We start from the raw sequence: 25,202 nt of genomic DNA on the forward strand, positions 1-25,202 counted from the left end.
TTTAAGTGTCTCATTTCCTAATCTAATTCCCTCAGCATCACCCGACTTAATTCGACTACATTCCATTATCCTCATTTTGCTTTTGTTGGTGTTCATCATATACCCTCCTTTCAAGACACTGTCCATTCCGTTCAACTGCTCTTCCAAGTCCTTTGCTGACTCTGACAGAATTATAATGTCATTGGCGAACCCCATAGTTTTTATTTCTTCTCCATGGATTTTAATAACTACTCCGAACTTTTCTTTTGTTTCCTTTATTGCTTGCTCAATATACAGATTGAATAACATCGGGGATAGGCTACAACCCCGTCTCACTCCCTTCCCAACCACTGCTTCCCTTTCATACCCCTCGACTCTTATAACTGCCATCTGGTTTCTGTACAAATTGTAAATAGCCTTTCGTTCCCTGTATTTTGCCCCTGCCACCTTCAGAATTTGAAAGAGAGTATTCCAGTCAACATTGTCAAAAGCTTTCTCTAAATTTACAAATGCTAGAAATGTAGGTTTGCCTTTCCTTAATCTATTTTCTAAGATAAGTTGTAGGGTCAGTATTGCCTCACGTGTTCCAACATTTCTACGGAATCCAAACTGATCTTCCCCGAGGTCGGCTTCTACCAGATTTTCCATTCATCTGTAAAGAATTCTCGTTAGTATTTTGCAGCTGTGACTTATTAAACTGATAGTTTGGTAATGTTCACATCTGTCAACACCTGCTTTCTTTGGAATTGGAATTATCATATTTCTCTTGAAGTCTGAGGGTATTTCGCTTGTCTCATACATCTTGCTCACCAGATGGTAGAGTTTTGTCAGGACTGGCTCTCCCAAGGCTGTCAGTAGTTCTAATGGAACGTTGTCTACTCCGGGGGCCTTGTTTCAACTCAGGTCTTTTCAGTGCTCTGTCAAACTCTTCACGCAGTATCATATCTCCCATTTCATCTTCATCTACATCCTCTTCTATTTCCATAATATCGTCCTCAAGTACATCGCCCTTGTATAGAACCTCTATATACTCCTTCCACTTTTCTGCTTTCCCTTCTTTGCTTAGAACTGGGTTTCCATATGAGCTCTTGATATTCATGCAAGTGGTTCTCCTTTCTCTAAAGGTCTCTCTTATTTTCCTGTACGCAGTATCTGTCTTACCCCTAGTGAGATAAGCCTCTACGTCCTTACATTTGTCCTCTAGCCAACCCTGCTTAGCCATTTTGCACTTCCTGTCGATATCATTTTTGAGACATTTGTGTTTCTTCTTGCCTGCTTCATTTACTGCATTTTTATATTTTCTCCTTTCATCAATTAAATTCAATATTTCTTCTGTTACCCATGGGTTTCTACTAGCCCTAGTCTTTTTACCTATTTGATCCTCTGCTGCCTTCACTATTTCATCCCTCAGAGTTACCCATTCTTCTTCTACTGTATTTCGTTCCCCCATTCCTGTCAATTGTTCCCTTATGCTGTCCCTGAAACTCTGTACAACCTCTGGTTTAGTCATTTTATCCAGGTCCCATCTCCTTAAATTCCCACCTTTTTGCAGTTTCTTCAGTGTTAATCTACAGTTCATAATCAATAGATTGTGGTCAGAGTCCACATCTGTCCCTGGAAATGTCTTACAATTTAAAACCTGGTTCCTAAATCTCTGTCTTACCATTATATAATCTGTCTGATACCTTTTAGTATCTCCTGGGTTCTTCCATGTATACAACCTTCTTTTATGATTCTTGAACCAAGTGTTAGTTATGATTGTTATGCTCTGTGCAAAATTCTACCAGACGGCTTCCTCTTTCATTTCTTAGCCCCAATCCATATTCACCTACTATGTTTCCTTCTCTCCCTTTTCCTACTCTTGAATTCCAGTCACCCATGACTAAAATTTTCATCTCCCTTCACTACCTGAATAATTTCTTTTATATCATCATACATTTCATCAATTTCTTCATCATCTGCAGAGCTAGTTGGCATATAAACTTGTACTATTGTGGTAGGCATGGGCTTCATATCTATCTTGGCCACAATAATGCTTTCACTATGCTGTTCGTAGTAGCTTACCCGCACTCCAATTTTTTTATTCATTATTAAACCTACTGCTGCATTACCCCTATTAGATTTTGTATTTATAACCCTGTATTCTCCTGACCAAAAGTCTTGTACCTCCTGCCACCGAACTTCACTAATTCCCACTATATCTAACTTTAACCTATCCATTTCCCTTTTTAAATTTTCTAACCTTCCTGCCCGATTAAGGGATCTGACATTCTATGCTCCGATCCGTAGAAAGCCAGTTTTCTTTCTCCTGATAACAACGTCCTCCTGAGTAGTCCCCGTCCGGAGGTCCGAATGGGGGAATATTTTACCCAAGAGGACGCCATCATCATTTAATCATACAGTAAAGCTGCATGTCCTCGGGAAAAATTACGGCTGTAGTTTCCCCTTGCTTTCAGCCGTTCGCAGTACCAGAACAGCAAGGCTATTTTGGTTAGTGTTACAAGGCCAGATCAGTCAATCATCCAGATTGTTGCCCCTGCAACTACTGAAAAGGCTGCTGCCCCTCTTCAGGAACCACACGTTTGTCTGGCCTCTCAACAGATACCCCTCCATTGTGGTTGCACCTACGGTATGGCTACCCGTATTGTTGAGGCACGCAAGCCTCCCCACCAACGCCAAGGTCCGTGGTTCTTGGGGGGGGGGGGGGGTCATACCCTGAGATGATTTAAACCTGCAAACTGCCCACCAGAGTGTTGTTTCACCATGTATCAGCATGATCCTTAATTTATCAGCATGAGTGTAGTATGCTGAAATGAGGAATATCTCGCTCATTACCCTTCCCACACCCCTCCCATAGTGGTATTCTGCTGCCTACCGAACCTACGCAATAGCGTTGTCCATCCTTATTCTACCACTGATCTCAAAGCCTTGCCACTTGGTTCATATTTCTGCAATAGATCTAGATGCAAGATCTGTTCCATACATCCTCCCACCAACACTCACTTCAGTGCTGTCACAGGTATTTCTCTTTCCATGAAAGGCAGGGCTACTTGTGAAAGCAGTCATGTGATCTACAAATTAAGCTGCAACCAGTGTGCTGCATTCTACGTGGCCATGAGAACCAACAAGCTGTGTGAATGGCCTCCGACAAACTGTGGTCAAGAGACAGCTGGACCACACATTTGCTGAACATGTTGCAAAGATTGCACCATCTTGATCCTTCCTAGAAACACCAGCTTTTCTGTATTGTGCTGTTGGGAACCCTCCTTGCAATAGGCAAACATATCCTATGTTGCTGTAAGCGCCTCCCTCCCACTCCTCATCCTCCCCCCCCCCCCCTCCCTCCACCGACCACAATATACATTACTCCCTGTGCGTCAGTAACGTATCCCATTCTCTGCTCCCACTTCATCACTACACAGCTTTCTATTCCACAAACACACACACTAGTCTCTTTCCCTTCCTCCACTTCCCTCCTTTTCCACTATCCCTTCCATCCCCGCCAAACCTCCCGACTACATCAAGCAGCCCTACCCTGTCACCAGCACAGCCCTGTATCTGCCCACATGCAGCAAATGTATTCCTGCACGTGGCGACTAGCAATGTGTCCTTATTGTAACACGTAGGAAGTATTATGGAATACACATGTAGATGATACAACAGTGATATAAATGTAATAAATTGTCATAAGCAGTAATGTATTGATGTTATTGGAAGGCAAGTTATTGATAACCAAATATCTATCCTCTAGGACAGAGAGGTGTCCCATTTAGTAAGAAAGAATAAACTGATATGGACAGACAAATCTGTATGGAAATGGGAGATACAATACCCATATAAATAATTGTGAAATAATTGAGAAAGCATCCAGACTAATGCACAAAATGGCAAGCACTGCAATGAAGAATTTCAGATTTCTACGACATTGAAGTGGCTCCCATTCAGATCACCAAGGATTGTGCACAGTCAACTTGTAGATTTGGAGAATACATGCAGAATGTTGGCTTCAAAAAATAAAAAAAAAGAGTCATGTTGAGAAATAATTGTCCAAGTGGTAGCTCAGGTGAAACGACTCGAATATGTTTGATAGGTGAATGACAACTCAACTGGGACAGCATAAAAACAGTCTGACAATCACATTTGACACAAACACTTTATGTGGCTGGTAACTGGCAACAAGTCATTAGATTAGTATGGAAATTGACCAGAGTGAAGGTCATTATTTTCAAGTGTGGCATTGAAATGCCGGACATATTTCAGTGCTCCAGATAGTGTCATAGGCTACAGTTGACGGGTCGTAGCATACCATTTTCTAAGACCACCATTAACATGAATGTTGCATTATCACTTTAATTTTTTTGCTGTTCCTAGTAACTGAGTACCAGGCATTGCCCAGGTATGTATTTATTTTATTTCAGTTCTATTAGTCAGTTTCCTCCTGCCCCTCCCTCTGTCTCTGTTTGCTACTCCACCCCCCCACCTCTCTCTCTCTCTCTCTCTCTCTCTCACTGTCCACCTCCTTTTTTCCCTTTCTCTGTTCATCTCCTCCTCCCCCTTGCTCTCTGTGCCATACAGTAGTATAATTTTGTAGATACATTCAAGCATTATATGTGAACACTGTGTGCTAAATGTGTTCAGAGTAGAGTTAGTATCTAAGAAGTAATAAATTCAAATGTTGTGCACATTGTGGCAGTTTTTTTGCACATAGTGTTTATGACATCGTATGTCCTGAACTATGTGCTGTATAGTGATAAAATTTTCCATATATATTCAGTGCTGTACGTGAACACTGCCTACAAAATGTGATGTGAATACAGTTTGTAGTAAAGAAGTAATAAATTAAAATGTCAAGCCTGAAGGGACAGTTTTATTGCCTGAAGAACAAAAATGTAGTAAGCAATATTTTTTTTTCTTTTCATCATTTTGTGGAGGGTGCAGACGAAAAGAGATCTTATAGAGGTGTGAACTTATGTGTAGAGTTCACTTAAAGTCGATGAGTGTTCTCATTCTCAAATACTGGATAGTACACAGTAGCTATACATTATACAACCTATACATTATAGAACAAATAGTGTGGAAGTATACATTAAACATGTTTAAGATTGGATAAACATTGTATTCATGCCTGTGAATTGTATCACATAGAACATATTAACCAAATATGATAAAAGTTCAAAAGTCAAAGACTAAATAGGTTTTTTTTCCAAGAGTAAATATTTTTCCCTCATTTGCATAATACTCTTCAAATCAATAGGCTAAGTATCTTTCACTACTGACTTTCTAAAGTAGCCTGTGTTCCTCCTCAGGGTTCAAGCTATCCCCTTACCAAATTTAATCAAAATCAATTCAGTGGGTTAGTAATAATAAATTGAAACATCATACAAGATGCTAAAGTTTTCCACACACCTTAGTGTTTATGACGTCATATATCCTGAACTGTGTATCAGATGATGTAATTTTGCAAGTTCATTCAGTGGTGTACATGACCATTGTCTGCAAATTGTAGTACAAATACAATTTGTAGTAAAGAAGTAATAAATTAGTCATTCTCGGTGCAAAAATGAACAGCAAAAATTTAGTGAGCGATAAACTTTCATCATTATGTGGAGGGTGTTGGCAAGAAAAATTTGATAAAGGTATGAAATTGTGTGTAAAGTTTGTTGCAAATAACAAAGTGCTCTTGTTCTCAAATACTGGATGAATAAAATGTGGGTATTCACTTGCTGTTGCCCACACTACTTTTCCACCTCCACCCTTTCTTACCCCCAAAGTGAGTCTTTCCATGCAGTAAGTGATGGTATAGTAAGTTTGGTGTAAATTGGTCCAGTGATTTCAGAATAGCTGTGGGATGAATGAAATATAGCCTATACGGTGCCCTAGCTGTGGCGAAGTTGCTAGTGAAAACCACATAAAAATGTGTCTAGTAGTTTTGGACATTAACATGTTCAGACATACAGACGAAGCTTTAGTAAAATTTCCAGTCACAGTATCTTTTTTTTCTGTGGTTTGAATTTGATGAAATGAAGCCTATATGGTGCCCCAAACTATGCCAAAGTTACCTGCAAAAACCCCATGAAAGTTTGTCTGTTGGTTCTGGAGATTAGTGTGTTCAAAGACAGACAGACACTGCAGTTCTTTTACAGATTTATTATTAGTGTAGATTCGGTAGTCACATGCTTGCTGCCACCCCCCCTCCCCCCACTCCCGCTACCCCTTTTCTTAATTTTTTTTTCTATTCTCTTTCTTCTCTTCCTTCACTATTCTTCTTCTTCTTCTTCTTCTTCTTCTTCTTCTCCTCTCTCTCTTTTTTTATTATTTTCCCTACTACTATTATTTTTCTTTTTAAGTCTGTTTCAGTAATGAAGTAGCTAAACAATCTGATATTGGGATTGGGACTATGATGTTTAATAAACTAATAATTAAAAGCTAATCCTGAATAGGATATGCTAGAGTTATAGGAAGTTTTATAACAAGACATTTGGCATAGAACAATGTCCGAAACATATCATTAGAACATAACTGAAACGGAGAATTCACATTAAAAAGGTAACGAAACTACAAAAACTCTCTCACAAAAAATGGAATGTTAATAGTCGTGAAGCAATGGACAGAGAACATTAAAGATTTTTGACCGGAAAAAATGTTTGATTTTTTAAAATATTGATTCACTTTCTGATTTTAATTAATTTTAACTTGATAAATTAACCAATTTTTTCATTAGCTGCACACAGAATGAGTGGAGAATAATTTTTGAAGAATCAGTGTACAGTTTTGGCTACATTGTGGGTCTGTAGTGCCAAAGTCTCTCTCGGTTTGGCAGTGGACACCCACGACCAGGTTAGCAGAAGACATCACTGCAGGTTGACACAAGAAGCATCAGGGAGTCAGGGAGTGAAGCAGACAGGAGCTGGCCAGATGTTCTTTCACAAGAAACTCTGTGCGAGCTATGCTGACAGTGCAGGAATCTCCTCATGGGCCATGGGGTAGGTGAAGTTTCTACACACCCTAGCCCCGATACCGCAACGAGAGTTGCAAACGCTGCCGATTCAGCAGAAAGACAGAAGCCAGATGGTGGTCATGACAACACGATTTCCACCCGACCGAGTCTCGCACCGGGCCCCTGTCTTGGCCTATGTGACGGAAAATGGTACCCTTTCGTAACAGTGACAAATTGAGCCCGCATAAATATTGCACATTTTAGCTCTCCATTACTTGTCACTGCTTACAGCCACGCTAGTTTTCGTGGATTGTCTAGCTTCCACTACTAGATATCGCCTCCACTAGCTGCTACGGCCTGTGCCTGGGCTCGTTGCATGTTGAATTGGCGCCTCCGGTAGGGGAGCTACCTACTGGCTGATTGCTGCTGACATAGGGACACCTATCTGCGAGTGCAGGTTTCACACCTGGGCCTGACCGGCTGCCTTCTTTGGGCACACTCTGCTCCTGCATGTCACTGATGCTACTGCCACGCTTGAGGTACCCGGTTCAGCTCTGTGCACTCACTGCAATGAGCTGCACACCCTTGCTTCCACTGCATCCAGCTATGACAGGTACAACTGTAGGAGCCTGCTCCCAGTTGGGGTTCTGACATTTCATTTCTCTACCCACCGAATTGCTGACAGCATACCTCCAACTCCCCGTGGCCTGCTAGCACTGTGAGCTATATGCAAAGGCTGCTGCCGAGTTCTGCACTTCCTCTGCACTCTGTGGCTTATGTACAACCCTGGCCACTAATGCCAGCAAAACCACTGTAACTTAATAACTAAATAAATCCATGCTTCTCTCATTGTACTGACTGATCAGCAGACCACCTCCTGTCACACCTGGCAGCAGGGTATCTGAGTTAAGTGCCATCTTGACACTGTGCTAATAGATGCATGATTTATGAGTCAAATAGAGAATCATACACTGTTTGCCAAAAAGAGAAAAGCACTCTGAAGGGGAGAAGCAAACAAAATGAAACTCCACTGATAGAGAGGGTATGTGATGTTATTGCAGTGATTAGAAAATCAAGTGAAATTGACAAAGAACTTGGCAGTATGTGCTCACTTACCAGTATGATAGTGGTTTCAAGGAGTGCTGTAGTTTGGTTAGGAATGATGTCACAAAGATGATGTATCCTTTCCTGAGGTAATTTTGCCCGCACCTGTTGTAATGGGTCCTCGATATCCTGGACACTGGCGCTGGGATGTAGTTGACACCTGAACTGATCCCATGCATTCTGTTGGGGCAGATCTGGGGAGCTTGCCGGCAACAAGAGTATCTCAACATCACACGGAGAGTTCATAAATAAATGTGTCACGTCGAAGATAATTTAATGGTTGAAAAATGGCGGCTCAGCACTGTCTCACGAGAGGTAACACATGAGGATGCAGGATATCCTTGACATGCCATTGTGTCATCAGAGTTCCATCAGTCACTACCAGCCGTGACCAAGAGTCATACTTGATGGCTCCCCATATTGTGAACTCAAGGAGTAACATTGCTTTACCTCTCCAAAACATTGAAAGAATGGGACCTCGCACCAGGTCATTGCTATATTCACTGACGACCATCGTATGTGGTAGTGCAGAACCACAATTCGTTGCTGAACACGTTTCACCAGTGGTGCACGGTTCCTGGTCGTGGCACCACTCCAAAGGCTGCCATTTGTATTGTGGTGTTAATGGCAATCACCCCCGTTGAATGGTAACTCCCTAGTTGGGTTGCTACTAGTTTCTGTCCAATGGTGCAGGATAGCACAGAATTTTTCAGGGAGCCTGTTCGTTGTTCTCAGATGGCAGGCACAGATGTGAAGGGTTACAGTGTGCTTGGTGCACAATATGGCAATCCTCCATTGTGGTGATTAGATGTGGTCAGCCAGAACCCTGTCAGCGAGTGCACCTGTCCTCGCATTCCTCCACAGTCCTATATCGGGCCACAGTCACATCTGAACGCCTCTCAAATCTGGATATTGCAAGATTTGAGCAAACGGAGAACCACAGTGAGGTCACTGTCAGGTGCCTATAAAAACTGTCTCGCACGAGTATGCAGTATCTTCACATCTTCAAACTGATCATTCGACACCTGATGTTTTTTGCTTCCCTTGTGTCCCCTACCAGGGCTGGCAGTAATACTAATGCATTCTTGTGGCCATACAGTGTGTCACAGAGAATTGGAACTATCATTTACATACCTGCTGATGGCTTGTAGGCGGTCGAAGATGGTCGAAGATACACTGCCATTCGATGAGGTCTTCTGAGTGCTTCACTTTTTTGTTAAACAGTGTACTTAAAGGTCTTAAGTGTTGAAACTTCCCGGCAGATTGAAACTGTACTGTACCTGGGCACAGGTTTAAGTTTCAGTGCAGTGCACGGTTTTAATCTGCCAAGAGATTTCAAATCAATACATACTCCACAAAGAGTGAAAATTCATTCTACTCTTTAACAGTTGCTTAGGCAGATGAGTTATCTCTTCTTATTAGGATCCAATTCCTCATAGTGTGGCAAACATAATTAATGTGCTCATAATGCATTCATCCACACTCTTTACTATCTCTTTGTAATCCTCTGAACAGCGTCATACGATTTGTCAGCGAGTTGGTCTTCAGTATCAGTACACAAGAAAAAGATCTAAATTGTGAGTAGCACTGGGTATGCAAAGTGCCCCCATCTTTTTTTTTATTCAGGCGGGACAGTGTCCATAGGTCATTTTTTCCCAGTTTGTCCTGATTTTTGGCATTGTAGTAAACTGAAATTTCATCCACTGTGAACAGAAAAACACTTGTTTATTTACTTTGCAGTTGCCTTATATGGACTCACAAGTAAAACTGATATTGAAAGCTACAATATTATTCTCAGTAAATAAGTTTTGTTTGTTTACTGTGCCATACTCTTAATACCTAACTGTTGTCAGTTAACACTTTATTCTTTAGGCATCTGAAAAAGGCGTCGACGTCAGTGTTGTCATCTCCAATCTGAATAATGGTTTGGTGCAGCTCACCACACTAGTCTGCCCTGTGAAGTCTCTTCATCTCTGCATAACTACCACAACCTGCACCCATTTGAACCTCCTCACTGTGTTTGATCCTTGATCGTTCTTTACAATTTTTACCCCTTGACACATTGCTCCATTACCAAATTGCCAATACTTTAGTGCCCCAGGATGTGTCCAACCAACTTATTCATTGTTTTAGACAGTTGTACCATAAATTTCTCTTTTCTCCAGTTCGATTCAGTAGTTAGTCATTAGTTATTCAATCTACCTATTTAATCTTCGGCATTCTTTTATAGCATCACGTTTCAAAAGCTGCTGTTCTTTTCTTGCCTGAAATATTTATCATCCACACTTCACTACCGTACAAGTCTATGCTGAAGACAAATACCTCAGAGAAAAGTTCCTGACATTTAAGTTTGTAGCCATTGTTAACAAATTTCTCTTATGCAGAAACATATTTCTTGTTATTGCGTGTCTGTATTGTATATCCTTTCTGCTAGTGTCATAGTAAGTTATTTTGAAGCCTAAACAGCAAAACTCATTGACTACTTTGTCTCTCATTTTCAAATTCTAATTGACTCTAGTGCCCTTGTCTTTTGTTGATGTTAATCGTCAAAACTCTTTTCAAGGCATTATCTACTGTGTTCAACTGAACTCCCCAGGTCCTTTGCTTTCACTGACAGGATTAGAATATCTCTAGCAAACCCCAGAGTCTTAGTTTTTCTTCCCAAACTTTAACTCTCTTTCCAAATCTTTCTCTGGTTGCAATCACAGATTGCTCAGTGTACAGAGTGAATAACACTGGAGATAAGCTGCAACCCTGTATGACTCCCTTTCATATTCTTCAACTCTTGTAACAGCAGTCTGGCTTTTTTACGCCTTGTTAATAGTCTTTCGCATCCTGTATTTTATTCCTGCTAGCTTCAGAATTTCTAGTCAACACTGGCTAAAGCTTTCTTCTAAACCTACAACCTTTTTTGCCCCATGTGTTCATATATTTCTCCAGAAACCAAGCTAATCTTTCCCGAATCAGCCTCTACCAGTTTTTCCATTCTTCTGGAATTTGAAAGTACGTACAATAGTGGTTCAGGCTGCAAACTCTATTTCTTGTAAATATGATTTTCTACTTATTAATTATGTGCTAATCAAAATATTTCTGATATTACTTTAAAAAAAAAAAATATATTTTAAGTGACTGAATTTCCAAGAAAAGGCTTTGAATTTCCAGCAGATGTGTATGTTGAATTACTTGTGTGAATTTGTTTAAGGATGCAAGACTTGGAGAATGCCCTCCTTGGTGAAGACGAGATTCCTGATGATGCCTTACGTCCAGAGGAATGGCAGAAGGCATTGGGTGTGCTTGACAAGGGAAATCAGATGGTCTTGTTTAATGATGTGTTCGATCTTCCACAACAGATAGCCTTAAGAGATGAGTGTCAGCAGTTTGTTGGTGAGTAAATGTTGCATAATCATTTATTTTGCAAAACTTAGTGTTACGAAATGACCACATACAAGATAGCTTTGCAAATTTGTGTGGCTGGATTGATGAACCACTGTATATAAATCAGTATGTGTTGATAAAATGAACATCTGAATATACGAGGGGCATTCAATAAGTAATGCAACACATTATTTTCTGAAAGCATGTAGGCTTTACTCAGGATTCCAATACAACATATTATTCCCCCACTCTTTTGGCTGTTTTTCAGCATAATCTCCATTCAATACGACGGCCTTATGACACCTTAATTGGAGGAACTGTATGCACACATGATACCACTCTACTGGTTGATGTTGTAGCCAATGTTTTGCTACATCAATAACCTCCCCATCATCAAAGTATTGCTTCCCAAAGAGTGCATCTCTCAGTGGGCCAAACTGATGGCAGTAAGAAGCTGCGAGACCCAGGCTGTAGGACCGATGAGGAAGAACAGTCCAATGAAGTTTTGTAAGATCCTCTCTCATGTGCAATCTTTGTGTGATGCCTTGTGTTGTCATGGAGCAGGAGACATTCGTTTGCATTTTTTTGGCAACGAACACCCTGAAGTTCTTTCTTAAATTCCCTGAGGGTAACAGAATACACTTTAGAGTTGATTGGAGCACCATGAGGGAGGACTCAAACAGAATAACCCCTTCAGAGTCCCAGGAGTCTGTCACTATGGTGTTACCAGTTGAAAGTGCGGCTTTGAACTTTTTCTTTGGAGTCTAGGTGAAGTGGCACCACTCCATGGATTGTCATTTTGTTTCCAGTCCGAAATAGAGAACCCATGTTTCATTGCCTGCGATGATGATCAACAAAAAATTGTCTTGATCAGCCTTGTAACATGCAAGCAGTTCTGCACAAATGGTCTTTTGTTACTCTTAATTGTCTTCTGTTAGGCAGCGAGGAACCCAATGGGCCCACACCTTTGAGTCTTATAATTGATGGATGAGTGTGTCAGCACTGCTGACTGAGATGTCAAGTTGTGCAGTGAGGTGTTTGATTGTGTTCTGTTGATCACCTCGAATGAGTGTGTCTGTGTGTTCCAGCCCGTGGGATATTGGACACATTTGGGTGACCTTGTTGCAGCGATGACAGATGTGTCACCTGACAATTCATGGTGCTTTCGTTCACTGCCACATCTCTGTAGACATTCTGCAAGCACCGTTCTGCAGGCTCGTATAAATATTTGCGATGCCCTGGTTTTCTTCCAAAAGTAATTCAATGGCAGCTTTCTGCTTGGAGCACACCTCCGATATAGACACCATTGTGAAGGCTACTTACAGCGCACCCACATGTTGGTAGTCCATGAAACTATAGGGGCTGAAGCAGAAACATTCCACAATGTCCCCACAGCAAATCCTGCATTTTTTCAACTGAATTTGGCTGGAAAAAAAGTGTTGCATTACTAATTGAATGCCCCTTGTAACAAAAATGTAATACTTGCAAATAATGTAGTACACGTTTGCATATGAGACAGATATTTGCTAACTTTGGAGTGGGTTATTATTTGCCCAAAGTTAATGTAAATTATGAGCACAGCTGGTTCTTAACATCATGTTAAGAGTACATCTGAATTATTATGTTTTGACAGTCACCATTCACGTGACGATGTTATGAAAGGTATGACTAAAGCAGACACACTACTGCCGGCAGTAAACAGTAACATACTGCTTTCACTGGATTTTTGCAACAGGTGAAGGAAGTCAGTGAATCAGTAACTGAAATAGCTACCTCATTTTGGTAATTGTTGAGCAGAGAATTATTATGGTTTTCAAGTTCTGTTACTAAATATATCACAAAACAATTTGCAATCGATAGACTATAATAATTAATAAAATATTAAAATAAAAGCAGTTATCCAGAATGTTTCAAAGTATACTTAGTTTCTCTCAGAATGGGTTTTCACAAAACAGTCCGGTTATTTTCTCATACCGAGCGAGGGGGCGCAGTGGTTAGCACACTGGACTCGCATTCGGGAGGACGACGGTTCAATCCCGTCTCCAGCCATCCTGATTTAGGTTTTCCGTGATTTCCCTAAATCGTTTCAGGCAAATGCCGGGATGGTTCCTTTGAAAGGGCACGGCCGATTTCCTTCCCCATCCTTCCCTAACCCGAGCTTGCGCTCTGTCTCTAATGACCTCGTTGTCGACGGGACGTTAAAAAACGTTAACCTAACCTAACCTGTTTTCTCATATATATCAGCTTTTGGCACGAGTGACTTATTGTTCTGGCTCTGAACTACATCTGACATAACTTTTAAGGAAAGTGTATGCTTTCTGGAAACTTCTACTTCCTTTGCTTGTTAAACATCTATAATAAGCCTAACACCTTGAAACCGGTTCTACCCCTTCTTTCTGTTAAGTTTGATATGCACTGACTTGGGCCAATATTTCCTTTTTTTCCATTGTTGAATAACTACTGGACTATGATCAGTTTATTGTAATTTTCTGGATTATTGAAGGCTGAGAATGACAGACAAGTGGTTCAACATGTGACATGAGAGTGAATGAATGAATGAGGGTGGGGCATTTTTGTGTGGGTTACATCATCTTGTGTAAGTGCCTGTTGTAAGTCTTTTTATTTGTTGCTGCTTTGGCAGCTTGCACATTAATAATGATGAAATGATGAGGACAACACAACACCCAGTCCCCAAGTGGATTAAATCTCCAACCTGGCCGGGAATTGAACCCAGGGCCCCCTGCATGGCAGCCAGCCTTGTTGACCAGTCAGCTATGAAGGACAAATATCTATGGACACCAAGCACTGCCATTTAGTACACACAAAGAGCATCTGCATTCCACCTGATTGTCGTTTTCATTTTAGGGAGATGATATTATCCAGCTACATTTCTCCTCAGTAATGAAAGCCTGTGTATTGTTGCAGTCTGTTTATTTCTGCAACAGACATGTTTGATTTTGTTAATGAATTTTTGTTTCACAAGCGCTCTAAATTGATTAGAAAATTTTTCTTTGGCAAAATACATAAGTACAAACAGAGATTTATCCACAAAATTTCTTGCCAGCTAAATGTACGAGGGCAGTTCAATAAGTAATGCAACACTTTCTTTTCTGAAACAGGGGATGTTTTATTCAGCATTGAAATACACCAGGTTATTCTCCAATCTTTTAGCTACACAACACTATTTTTCAACGTAATCTCCATTCAATGCTACGGCCTTACGCCACCTTGAAATGAAGGCCTGTATGCCTGCACGGTACCATTCCACTGGTCGATGTCGGAGCCAACGTCGTACTGCATCAATAACTTCTTCTTCATCCGCGTAGTGCGTCCCACGGATTGCATCCTTCATTGGGCCAAACATATGGAAATCCGACGGTGCGAGATCGGGGCTGTAGGGTGCATGAGGAAGAACAGTCCACTGAAGTTTTGTGAGCTCCTCTCGGGTGCGAAGACTTGTGTGAGGTCTTGCGTTGTCATGAAGGAGAAGTTCGTTCTGATTTTTGTGCCTACGAACACGCTGAAGTCGTTTCTTCAATTTCTGAAGAGTAGCACAATACACTTCAGAGTTGATCGTTTGACCATGGGGAAGGACATCGAACAGAATAACCCCTTCAGCGTCCCAGAATACTGTAACCATGACTTTACCGGCTGAGGGTATGGCTTTAAACTTTTTCTTGGTAGGGGAGTGGGTGTGGCGCCACTCCATTGATTGCCGTTTTGTTTCAGGTTCGAAGTGATGAACCCATGTTTCACCGCCTGTAACAATCCTTGACAAGAAATTGTCACCCTCAGCCACATGACGAGCATGCTCTTTATGGTGTTCGGTTAGACAACGAGGGACCCACCGGGAACAAACCTTTGAATATCCCAACTGGTGAACAATTGTGACAGCACTACCAACAGAGATGTCAAGTTGAGCACTGAGTTGTTTGATGGTGATCCGTCGATCATCTCGAACGAGTGTGTTCGCACGCTCCGCCATTGCAGGAGTCACAGCTGTGCACGGCCGGCCCGCACGCGGGAGATCAGATAGTCTTTCTTGACCTTGCGGCGATGATGACACACGCATTGCCCAACGACTCACCGTGCTTTTGTCCACTGCCAGATCACCGTAGACATTCTGGAAGCGCCTATGAATATCTGAGATGCCCTGGTTTTCCGCCAAAAGAAACTCGATCACTGCCCGTTGTTCGCAACGCACATCAGTTACAGACGCCATTTTAACAGCTCCGTACAGCGCTGCCACCTGCCGGAAGTCAATAAAACTATACGAGACGAAGCGGGAATGTTTAAAAATATTCCACAAGAAATTTCAGGTTTTTTCAACCAAAACTGGCCGAGAAAAAAAATGTGTTGCATTACTTATTGAACTGCCCTCGTATTTTAAGGTATGTGCAGTCTCTCAGTGAGCATGTTGATGATCAGCATAGCATGCAATCTGTAGCTATTTGCACATCAGTGTATGCTATGGACATAGTTCTCCAGAAAGTATGCCCAAAACTGTGCTGTACCAGAATCGTGTTCTAGACTTTATTTTAGAGCAGGGAGCATGATTTTAAAAGCAGGAACATCTGTCTCCTGTAATGGTGTGTTGTTGGTCCTGTACACTTCTATTTGTTTCTCTTGGCATCTTACATCAGTGTTTACTTTTTTCATACATCTACAGGTCACATGCAGTAGTCTCTTATTTGTGGTATTATCATTGTAACCTCCCATATATTACAGAAAGTTCTTGCCAAGTCTGATCTGAAAAATTTAATGAAAGTTTGGGAAATGACACTACCACGTGGTCATTTCTGTTGTGTATGTGGAACTTATGTGGAAATCCTTGCCACACGTAATCCATTTCCAGTTAAGATCATTGTTATTGAAGACTGTGTGTCTCATCAGTACAAATACAATTGATTCCACACTTCAGAATTCTTCCCTTTGTATTTTCATCACTATTAACACACGTAATCTGTGCTTCGTAGCTTTGGATGTAATTCCTTGTGTTGTAGCAGACGATGATATATAAATCTTGTGTGATTAACGAGTGAATACTTTCTAGCTGTGAGTCCAATTCCAAGTGTCAAATTACTTCAAATATACAATGAAAAGGAATTTTAGTACTGACATGAGGAGAGCAGTTAGTGGCAAGTACGGCAGGCAGGTTTGCTGTGGTGCTTCGTAAAGCATAACAGTTTGGCACTCTCTAACTAGTGGTTGGCATGCAACTACAGCGTAGCATCTATCACTAATGTCTCTTCCTGTGTTATTACCTCTTCTCACATGTTGTATATTATCATTTGACATTTGCATCTCCTATGAGTTGGTAGTAACTTATTTTTAAAACTCTTCAATTAAGAATTTATTGCAAGCAGTAATATTATCATTCAACTTAATTCCTACTTTCCAAGTAGGGTAGCAAACTGCTCAAAAATAGGCATTGATAATATGTTTATAGAATGGTATAATGAAAAAAATATTACAAAACCAGTAATCAATTGGCTCTCAGACAATGATAGCAATTCCTTATGTAAAACTTTAAAATTGGTCAGGATACAGAAACTACTAAATAGAGATCAGGGGGTAGGCGCTAAACCAAACATTGATAATTTTAGGTATTATCTTGTCAAAGAAATGAACTAGAGTGATGTATACACTGCTTGTGACATGAATGAAAAAATACAACACATGGTCTTTACCTTACGTGAAATCTGTTTTCCGTTGAAGAAACCAAAATTACACCAAAACCTTAAAGAAGAAGAAGAAGAAGAAGAAGAAGAAGAAGAAGAAGAAAAAGGAGGAGGAAGAAAAAGATATACTGGAAGATATTGAGAATAGTAACAGAAATCAAAGCAAGTGCATTATGAGAAAAAGATAGTCACATGAGGTTAGAAAATGAAAGAAACTGATGGATTTAGGTTGTAAAGTAGGTAGAGTATTTCTTGAAACCATTTGAGATAGTACCACACAAATGATTAGTATCAAAAGAAAGGACACAGCATTTTTTTCGGATGGAGACTCATTGACATACGAGGTCTGTTCAGAAAATTCCGGGACATTTGTAATTTCGTGATAATGGTGTGTTGGAATGAAATGAGTTTGGCATTCCTGCACATACATGTGTTTAATGTGTAACTGCCAGAAATTTCATTGTTGTATGTCTGTTAGATATTGTTCAGTGCTCTATTGTGTAGAACATTGTTGCACAGTTTGTGAATTTCGACATGGCAGAGTTAGAGGAGCAATGCATCTGCATTAAATTTTGCTGGAAATTCAAGAAAACCTTTACAGAGACACACCAAATGATGCAGGAATTCTATGGTGATGATTGCTTAAGCTGTACTCGGAGTTACGAATGGTTTGCGTGGTTTAAAAATGGCTGAACTGAAGTTACAGATGACTCCTATTCAGGACGCTCTTCGACGTCTACTGATAATGCTCATGTCACGAATGTCAGCAAAATTGTGCATCCTAGTCAAGGCAGACTGACTGAGAGATTGCAAAAGAATGTAACATTTTAGTTGGATGATGTTATGAAATCCCAACACAGCGTCTTGGATTGCATCGTGCTGCCACCGAGTTCATCACGCAGCTCTTGAGTCAAGACCAGAAAGACCTTCGCCTCACAATCTTTGAAGAGCTTTTGGATTGTGAAAATGAGAACAAGACGTTCCATAGAGAATCATAACTGGTGATGAGACATGGATCAACAGTTATGATGTTGAGACCAAGGTTCAATCTTTGCGGTAGGTTGGGAAAAGTTCTCCAAGACCAAAAAATGCTCATCAGGTTAGGTCAAATGTCAAAGCCAAACTGACAATTTTGTTTGACTTTGGAGGAATAGTTCATCATGCACTTGTACCACAGGGACAAACTGTTCATCAATGGTGCTATTGGGATGTGTTGCGATGCCTGCGAGAAAATGTGAGAAGGAAACAGCCTGAAATGTGGTGAGAGAATTCACGACTCTTGGTATCACGATAACGTACCCATTCATTCATCCCTGTTTGTGTGTGACTATTGCACAAAAATACAAAATCACTGTGCTGCCTCATCCTCCTACTCTACAAACATGGCACCTGCAGCCTTTTTTTTATTTTTTTTTTATTTCCAAAGTTGAAAACCTCATTTAAAGGACAAAGATTTGCAATGATAGATGAGATAAAAGAAAACTCGCAGACGGCACTTCACATGATCCCGCAAGAGGCCTACCAAGACCACTTCCGGAAATGGAAACAGGATTGGGAGCAGTGTATCAATTGTGGAGGAGTATATTTCAAAGGCGACCATGCGCAGTAAGTAAAAGGTAAGTATAGAAAAATTTTGTTGACGAAGTTCCAGAATTTTTTGAACAGATGTCATATGTAGGAGTAACTTTTTGTGTGCACCAGGGAAGCATTTTGGGACTCCTGCTGCTCATATTGTATATTGATGTCCTTAAAGACAACATTAATAGTTACCTCAGATTGTTTACAGGTGATGGATTTATCTGTAATGAAGTACTAACTGACTGAAGTCAGTGAGAGTCATAGAGGCCAATTGCAAACAGTTCTTGAAATGTCAGTTGATGCCCCAAGATAAAGGAACAGCTAAATGGGCATGGGAAAGTGCAAGCCATTTATCCAAGTAATTTGTTATGTCACAAGAGTCCAACAATATTTTATTGCACAGTTACGTCTTATAATTCAGCTGCCTGCCAAAAAACATATTTCTTCTAAATTCTCTTATTCCGTCTTATCACTGTAAATATAGAGCATTTTTCAAAACATACATTAAGAATGGAAAATCTTCAATTCAGATTTACAGGTAAACAATGCACAAAAATAGGTTCAGTATAAATTAATAGAAAAAATAAATTTTTTATAACACTGGGCAAGATTGAATCACACAATTCTGAAAACAAGTTTGATCAATCAGAGAAGGCGACCTGGCAAAAACACATTTCTTCTGAATTCTCTTAGTCTGTCTTACCACCACAAATATAGAGCATCTTTAAAACATACATTAAAAATGGAAGCTCTTCAGTTCAGATTTACAGGTAAACAATGCACAGATAGGTTCAGTATAAATAAATTTCTTATACCAATGGTCAAAGTGAATCGCATAATTCTGACAACATATTAGCTTAATCAGGAAAGGCACTTGGGCATGTTCAAGCCACTTATGTGGAAAAATAATAAAGTACCATTTAACAATTGAGCCAAAATTGTTAAGGCTTTCGTGGCCACTTGTTGACAAACTGCCTATTGGCTTCTGTCTCGGGTTCTTCGGCCGACGTTCATCTAATGATTTTTCTGACGTTTCGCCAGCACGAGTGGCTGGCATTGTCAAAGCTTCACCCTCCATTGCCGGTGGTGAACTGGAGGCGAGCTCGCGGCCGCAGACTATATGTACCTGGCGCGCCAACATCCGAGGGCTTCTCCGCGGTCATTTCCGGTGCGGTTCTCCTCTTGCTACCTGCGACGGTCGTTCGCTGCAGTACAGGAAGCCAGGATCCGTTTACCTTAAGGCTTTCCTCTTTCTTGTTGAAACTGTTCGCGTGTTTTTGGATTTCTACAGCTTCTCTGAACAAGCGCGTGTGATAGTGCTTCTCTACAGCCAGAACTTCCGTGTCGGCGAATTTTATTACGTGGTCGGTCTCATTCAGTGCATGCTCTGTCACGGCCGATTTCTCCACCTGCCCCAACCTGCAATGTCGCTTATGCTCTTTGATCCTGGTGTTAATGGATCGTCCAGTCATTCCGACATAAACTTTTCCGCATGTGCATGGTATACGGTATATTCCCGACATTGCAAGTGGGTCTCTTTTCTCCTTCGCCAATCTAAGACATTCTTTGATCTTCCTTGTCGGTTTGAAAATCGTCTTTACACCGTGTTTGCGCAGTATACGGCCGATTCTGTCCGTCACTCTGGGAATGTATGGCAGAAAGGCCGTACCCGACATTTCTTTTTCTGGTTCCTTACTTCGCCGAGTGTTTGGCTCTGTTACACTTCTAATGTAATTTGTGGAGTACCCATTGCTCCTCAGAACAGTTTCCAGGTGTTGCATTTCTCGTTTGAGGTGTTGAGGCTCGCATATTCGTCCTGCTCTCGTTACGAGCATACTAATCGTGCCTCTTTTCTGGCTCTGGTGGTGGTTTGAGAGTTTGTGCAGGTATCGGTCCGTGTGTGTCGGTTTTCGATACACGCTGTGTCCCAGGTTTTCGCCATCCCTTGTGACCAGCACATCTAGAAATGGCAATTTCTTGTCCTTTTCAACTTCCATGGTAAATGTTATGTTGGCATGGAGGCTGTTCAAGTGTCTCAGGAATTCACCGAGCTGTTCTTCACCATGGCTCCACACCACAAAAGTATCATCGACGTACCTGTACCACACCTTAGATTTGCAAGTCGCCGAGTCCAGTGCCTGTGCTTCGAATTGTTCCATGAAGAAGTTGGCCACCACTGGACTGAGAGGACTACCCATGGCGACGCCCTCCAGCTGTTCGTAGAAATCGCCATTCCACGTGAAATAGCTCGTGGTGAGACATGCATGGAAGAGCTTTTTGATGTCTTGCGGGAACATGGAACCGAGGGGTCGCTGAGGGGTCGCTGAGTGCCACTTTCGTAAATAACGAAACAACGTCAAAACTGACCAGGATGTCGTTTGGCCCAAGTTTCAGTTTCTTCAGCTTCTCAATGAAATGTCCTGAGTCCTTAATGTATGTGTCTGTCTTTCCCACGTGTGGCTGGAGCAGAGAGGCCAAGTGTTTCGCCAGTTTATACGTTGGTGAGCCAGGAGCACTAACGATCGGTCTCAGTGGAACGTTGTTCTTACGGATCTTGGGTAATCCATACAGCCGAGGTGGTAGGGCTTCTGTGTTGCGCAGGTTTCTCTGTATGTCCGCCGGCAGAGAAGACGCCTTGATTAATCGATTCGTATTCCGAGTGATACGCTGCGTCGGATCTGCGCTTAGTTTTCGGTACGTCGTCGGATCTAATAGGTCTCGGATCTTTTGCTCATAATCTTCGGTCTTCATTACGACGGTCGCATTCCCCTTATCGGCAGGCAGTACCAATATACTCTTGTCGGCGTTGAGATTCTTGATGGCTTGTACCTCTTCTTTCTTCAGGTTGCAAGCTGGTGGTTTTGCTCGGCGCAGTATCCTGGCTGTTTCAGTGCGTATTTCCTCTGCCCTTTCACAAGGAGGGGTCCGAATGGCTGCTTCGGTGTTGGCAATGATGTCCTCCATAGGTATAGTTCTCGGGATGATAGCGAAATTCCCTCCTTTTTGAAGAACAGACACTTCCTCTTTGGTCAATTGATGTTCAGTGAGGTTGACCACTGTGTGTGACATGTCGGGAATCGCCTTGTCGGTCTGCTTCCGGCATCTTTCAAACTTTTTCTTTTGCCGCTCGGTGCAGTGCTCGAGTTCGTTCTGCATGCTCCTGTGAGTGATGCTGTCGATCTTGTCCCAGTCGTCTCGATGCATTCTGCTACTTAGTTGATAGAAAATGTCCAGAAGTTCCTGATCCGTTCTTGCCAAGTTTCTCCGTGTTGTATGTATTCGCTCACGAAGAAAAGCTCGTTCCATTCTGTCGTAGATACGATGTGCTTGGGTGGTGGTGAATAGGCGCCTGCATCTCAAGAACTTTGGTGTAGCACATTCATCTCGGCACCGTGACAGAAAGGCGAGAGAGGACATCAGTCGCGCTTTCTTCTTCCATATACCATGCACATGCGGAAAAGTTTATGTCAGAATGACTGGACGATCCAGTCCAGATGTCACCAAATAACGATGCGACCATCATGATGCTATAAACAGAACCTGGATTCATCCGAAAAAATGACGTTTTGCCATTCGTGCACCCAGGTTCATCGTTGAGTACATCGCAGGCGCTCCTGTCTGTGATGCAGCGTCAAGGGTAACCGCAGCCATAGTCTCCGGGCTGATAGCCCATGCTGCTGCATACGTGGTCGAACTGTTCGTGCAGATGGTTGTTGTCTTGCAAACGTCCCCAACTGTTGACTCAGGGATCGAGACGTGGCTGCACGATCCGTTGCAGCCATGCGGATAAGATGCCTTTCATCTCGACTGCTAGTGATACGAGGCTGTTGGGTTCCAGCACAGTGTTCCGTATTACCCTCCTGAACCCACCGATTCCATATTCTGCTAACAGTCATTGGATCTCGACCAACGCGAGCAGCAATGTTGTGATACAATAAACCGCAATCACGATAGACTACAATCCGACCTTTATCAAAGTTGGAAACGTGATGGTACGCATTTCTCTTCCTTACACGAGGCATCACAACAATGTTTCACCAGGCAAGGCTGGTCAACTGCTGTTTGTGTATGAGAAATCGGTTGGAAACTTTCCTCAAGTCAGCAGGTTGTAGGTGTCGCCACCGGCGCCAATTTTGTGTGAATGCTCTGAAAAGCTAATCATTTGCATATCACAGCATCTTCTTCCTGTCGGTTAAATTTCACGTCTATAGCACGTCACCTTCGTGTTGTAGCAATTTTAATGGTGTAGCAATTTTAATGGCCAGTAGTGTAGAAACTCAACTTTTGAGGGATGCCATAGGGAGCCAGGGGGCTGTAACATCACAGAGGTTACAGTGAGATGGGAAGCAGTGCTGTGCCCACACGCATATACACAGCCGATGTGGACAGGCTATGCCCAGTGGACCAGTAGGTAACAAATAACACCCTGGACCAGCACCTCCAAAAACCACGAATGGCACAGAAGGACGAGAGAAAGCATATAAATCATGCATAATAATTGTGGAACATATGAAAATGCTCAGACCAAGACAAGAAGCTCAGTGTGAATGTGGCTCCAAGCCCCAACCAAACCTTACATGTAAAAACAAGAATTTTGCAATAAGAATTACTAAAAGAATTAACCAGTTGATCTTACAATAAAATATAACAAGTTAATGTAATAATCCCAAAGCCCTCAGACACATTAAGTGGCTTAGAAGGTAATAAGCAAATCACTGCCATAGGCAATTTTGTGTTCACTACATCAGTCAGGGAAGCAACAACTTCCAATACAAATCAGACTCAATTTCGACTTCAGTGGTCACTAACACACATGGCGGCCTAGAACATATGACAATTAATTTTAGGTGCTGCTGATAAACAAGTGGACAGATAACAAGTTGTAATTAAAAGAAATTTTAAAACACACAAATGTCACACTCAAATGACTTCAAATGGAGGCACCAAAAGGTAAATTCAATTCTTTAGAGTGATGGAGAACCACAGGCAATCCGGTGTAGCGGGAGAAACTTCAACACTGGAGCACATGCATCAATCATGTAACGAGTACCTTACCCCCAAGGTTAGAACAGACAGCATCAGAAAATGAACAACACTCCAACACCCATATCAGCAACTATGCTTTCTTAATGCAGGGTGAATCGACTGTGTTGACATTATGCCCACATACTGCTGATTAGCACAACTGTAGCAATGACCGGCCACTGAGACAGTCGTGCACCTTAAGCTCAGCCAACATGGCTCAGTTCCGTTTCGTGTTTAATTTTGAGTGCACAATGTTTTCTTTATTCTGTGTACACTAAAACGACCTTGTTATAATCAAATCTTACCAGAACATTTTGGTAACAAATGTACATGGTAACGTGAAATGTCATTATAATTTTGAAGGTTTGCAAACATCATTCAAAGACAAGGCACTTGTGATTCCATCACAGGGTGATTTACACAAAAAACAAGTACACAGGAAACATTTTGCCTACAAGAACAAATACAAAATGAAATATTTTTGTTTGTATATAGCTGTCCCAGAAGAATCGTAAAAGTGAAAGATGTGCATTAGGCATGCTGATGCTCTGAAGGAATAAGGTAATGTTCTTCTTTTGCTCATCTTTAGAACAGCCGACTGACATGAGGACTCTCATGTTACTTGTGAAATTATTTCTTGGTCAAGGAGGCTTGACCTGCAGAGGTTAATCTCAGAAAATTGGAGATTCAAATAATGGAAATAACCTTGGGATGTTAGAGCTCTTGAGTCATTATGACCCAGTTCTTACACAACACATTAGCAAGATCAGGGACCTACAAGAAGCTGGGAAACATTTTCAAGAATTAATAATTTGTAATTGTGCCCATCACACTATGGATGCCATCTTGGAACTGAAAGAAAATAAGGAGAATTATTGAATTATTATGTGCTTGTATAGGCTTATCTGGAATATGTGCAGCTGAGAGTTGCCATGAAGCAGTTTCTTTTTTTGGAGTGATTCATCTTCCTCACAACCTGTTCAGTAAACATCCACAATGATGGGAATTGGTGAAACTGGGTGTTGGAAGTTCTTTATATTCTGTGCCTGATAAACAGTGCAGTACCTGGATTGATGCTGCAATACCAGTTGCAGCTGGCTTGGATGAAATTTCCTTGCTATTGTACCTCTCAGAAGTTAAATTTGTCAGCTGAAACATTGTTTGGGCACCACGGAAGACTGACATCTGGAGGACCCAGGATAACCAACCAGTATCTTTCCACTGCGGACGACTGGGACATGTGGTGCGCTATTGTTGAGAAAGGTGGCGGATATTTGATGACGCCTGCGCCAGAAGACAGCAGACCGATCTTAGCCAGTGCCAGCTCCGGGAAGATAAATATGAACAAGAAGATGTGGGTGCAGGACGACATAGGTCAACATCGCTGCAAGCTAAGCCGCTGGAGAGTACGCTGATAAAGGTCTCCTTCGCCGTTTAGAAGCTCCAGCCGATCACCTAGCTGCCGCAACCTGGAAAATTAAAGGGTGCGACCTTCCTTGGAGGTGAGGCCGCTGAAGAGAAAA

The 25,202-nt window shown here is 41.7% G+C and overlaps 1 protein-coding gene across 1 annotated transcript in view; it reads left to right on the plus strand.

Annotated features, from left to right (window-relative positions):
- The window catches only part of LOC126092451 (TBC1 domain family member 23), a 251,795-nt gene that overhangs the window by 23,780 nt on the left and 202,813 nt on the right, over positions 1 to 25,202 (plus strand). The window contains exon 2 of the mRNA XM_049908052.1: positions 11,223 to 11,404. Within this exon, the coding sequence (XP_049764009.1) occupies positions 11,223 to 11,404 (182 nt within the window). The remainder of the gene's footprint in view (positions 1 to 11,222; positions 11,405 to 25,202) is intronic.

The sequence above is a fragment of the Schistocerca cancellata genome, chromosome 7 (assembly GCF_023864275.1).
Source record: "Schistocerca cancellata isolate TAMUIC-IGC-003103 chromosome 7, iqSchCanc2.1, whole genome shotgun sequence".
In the NCBI taxonomy this organism is placed as follows: Eukaryota; Metazoa; Arthropoda; class Insecta; order Orthoptera; family Acrididae; genus Schistocerca; species Schistocerca cancellata.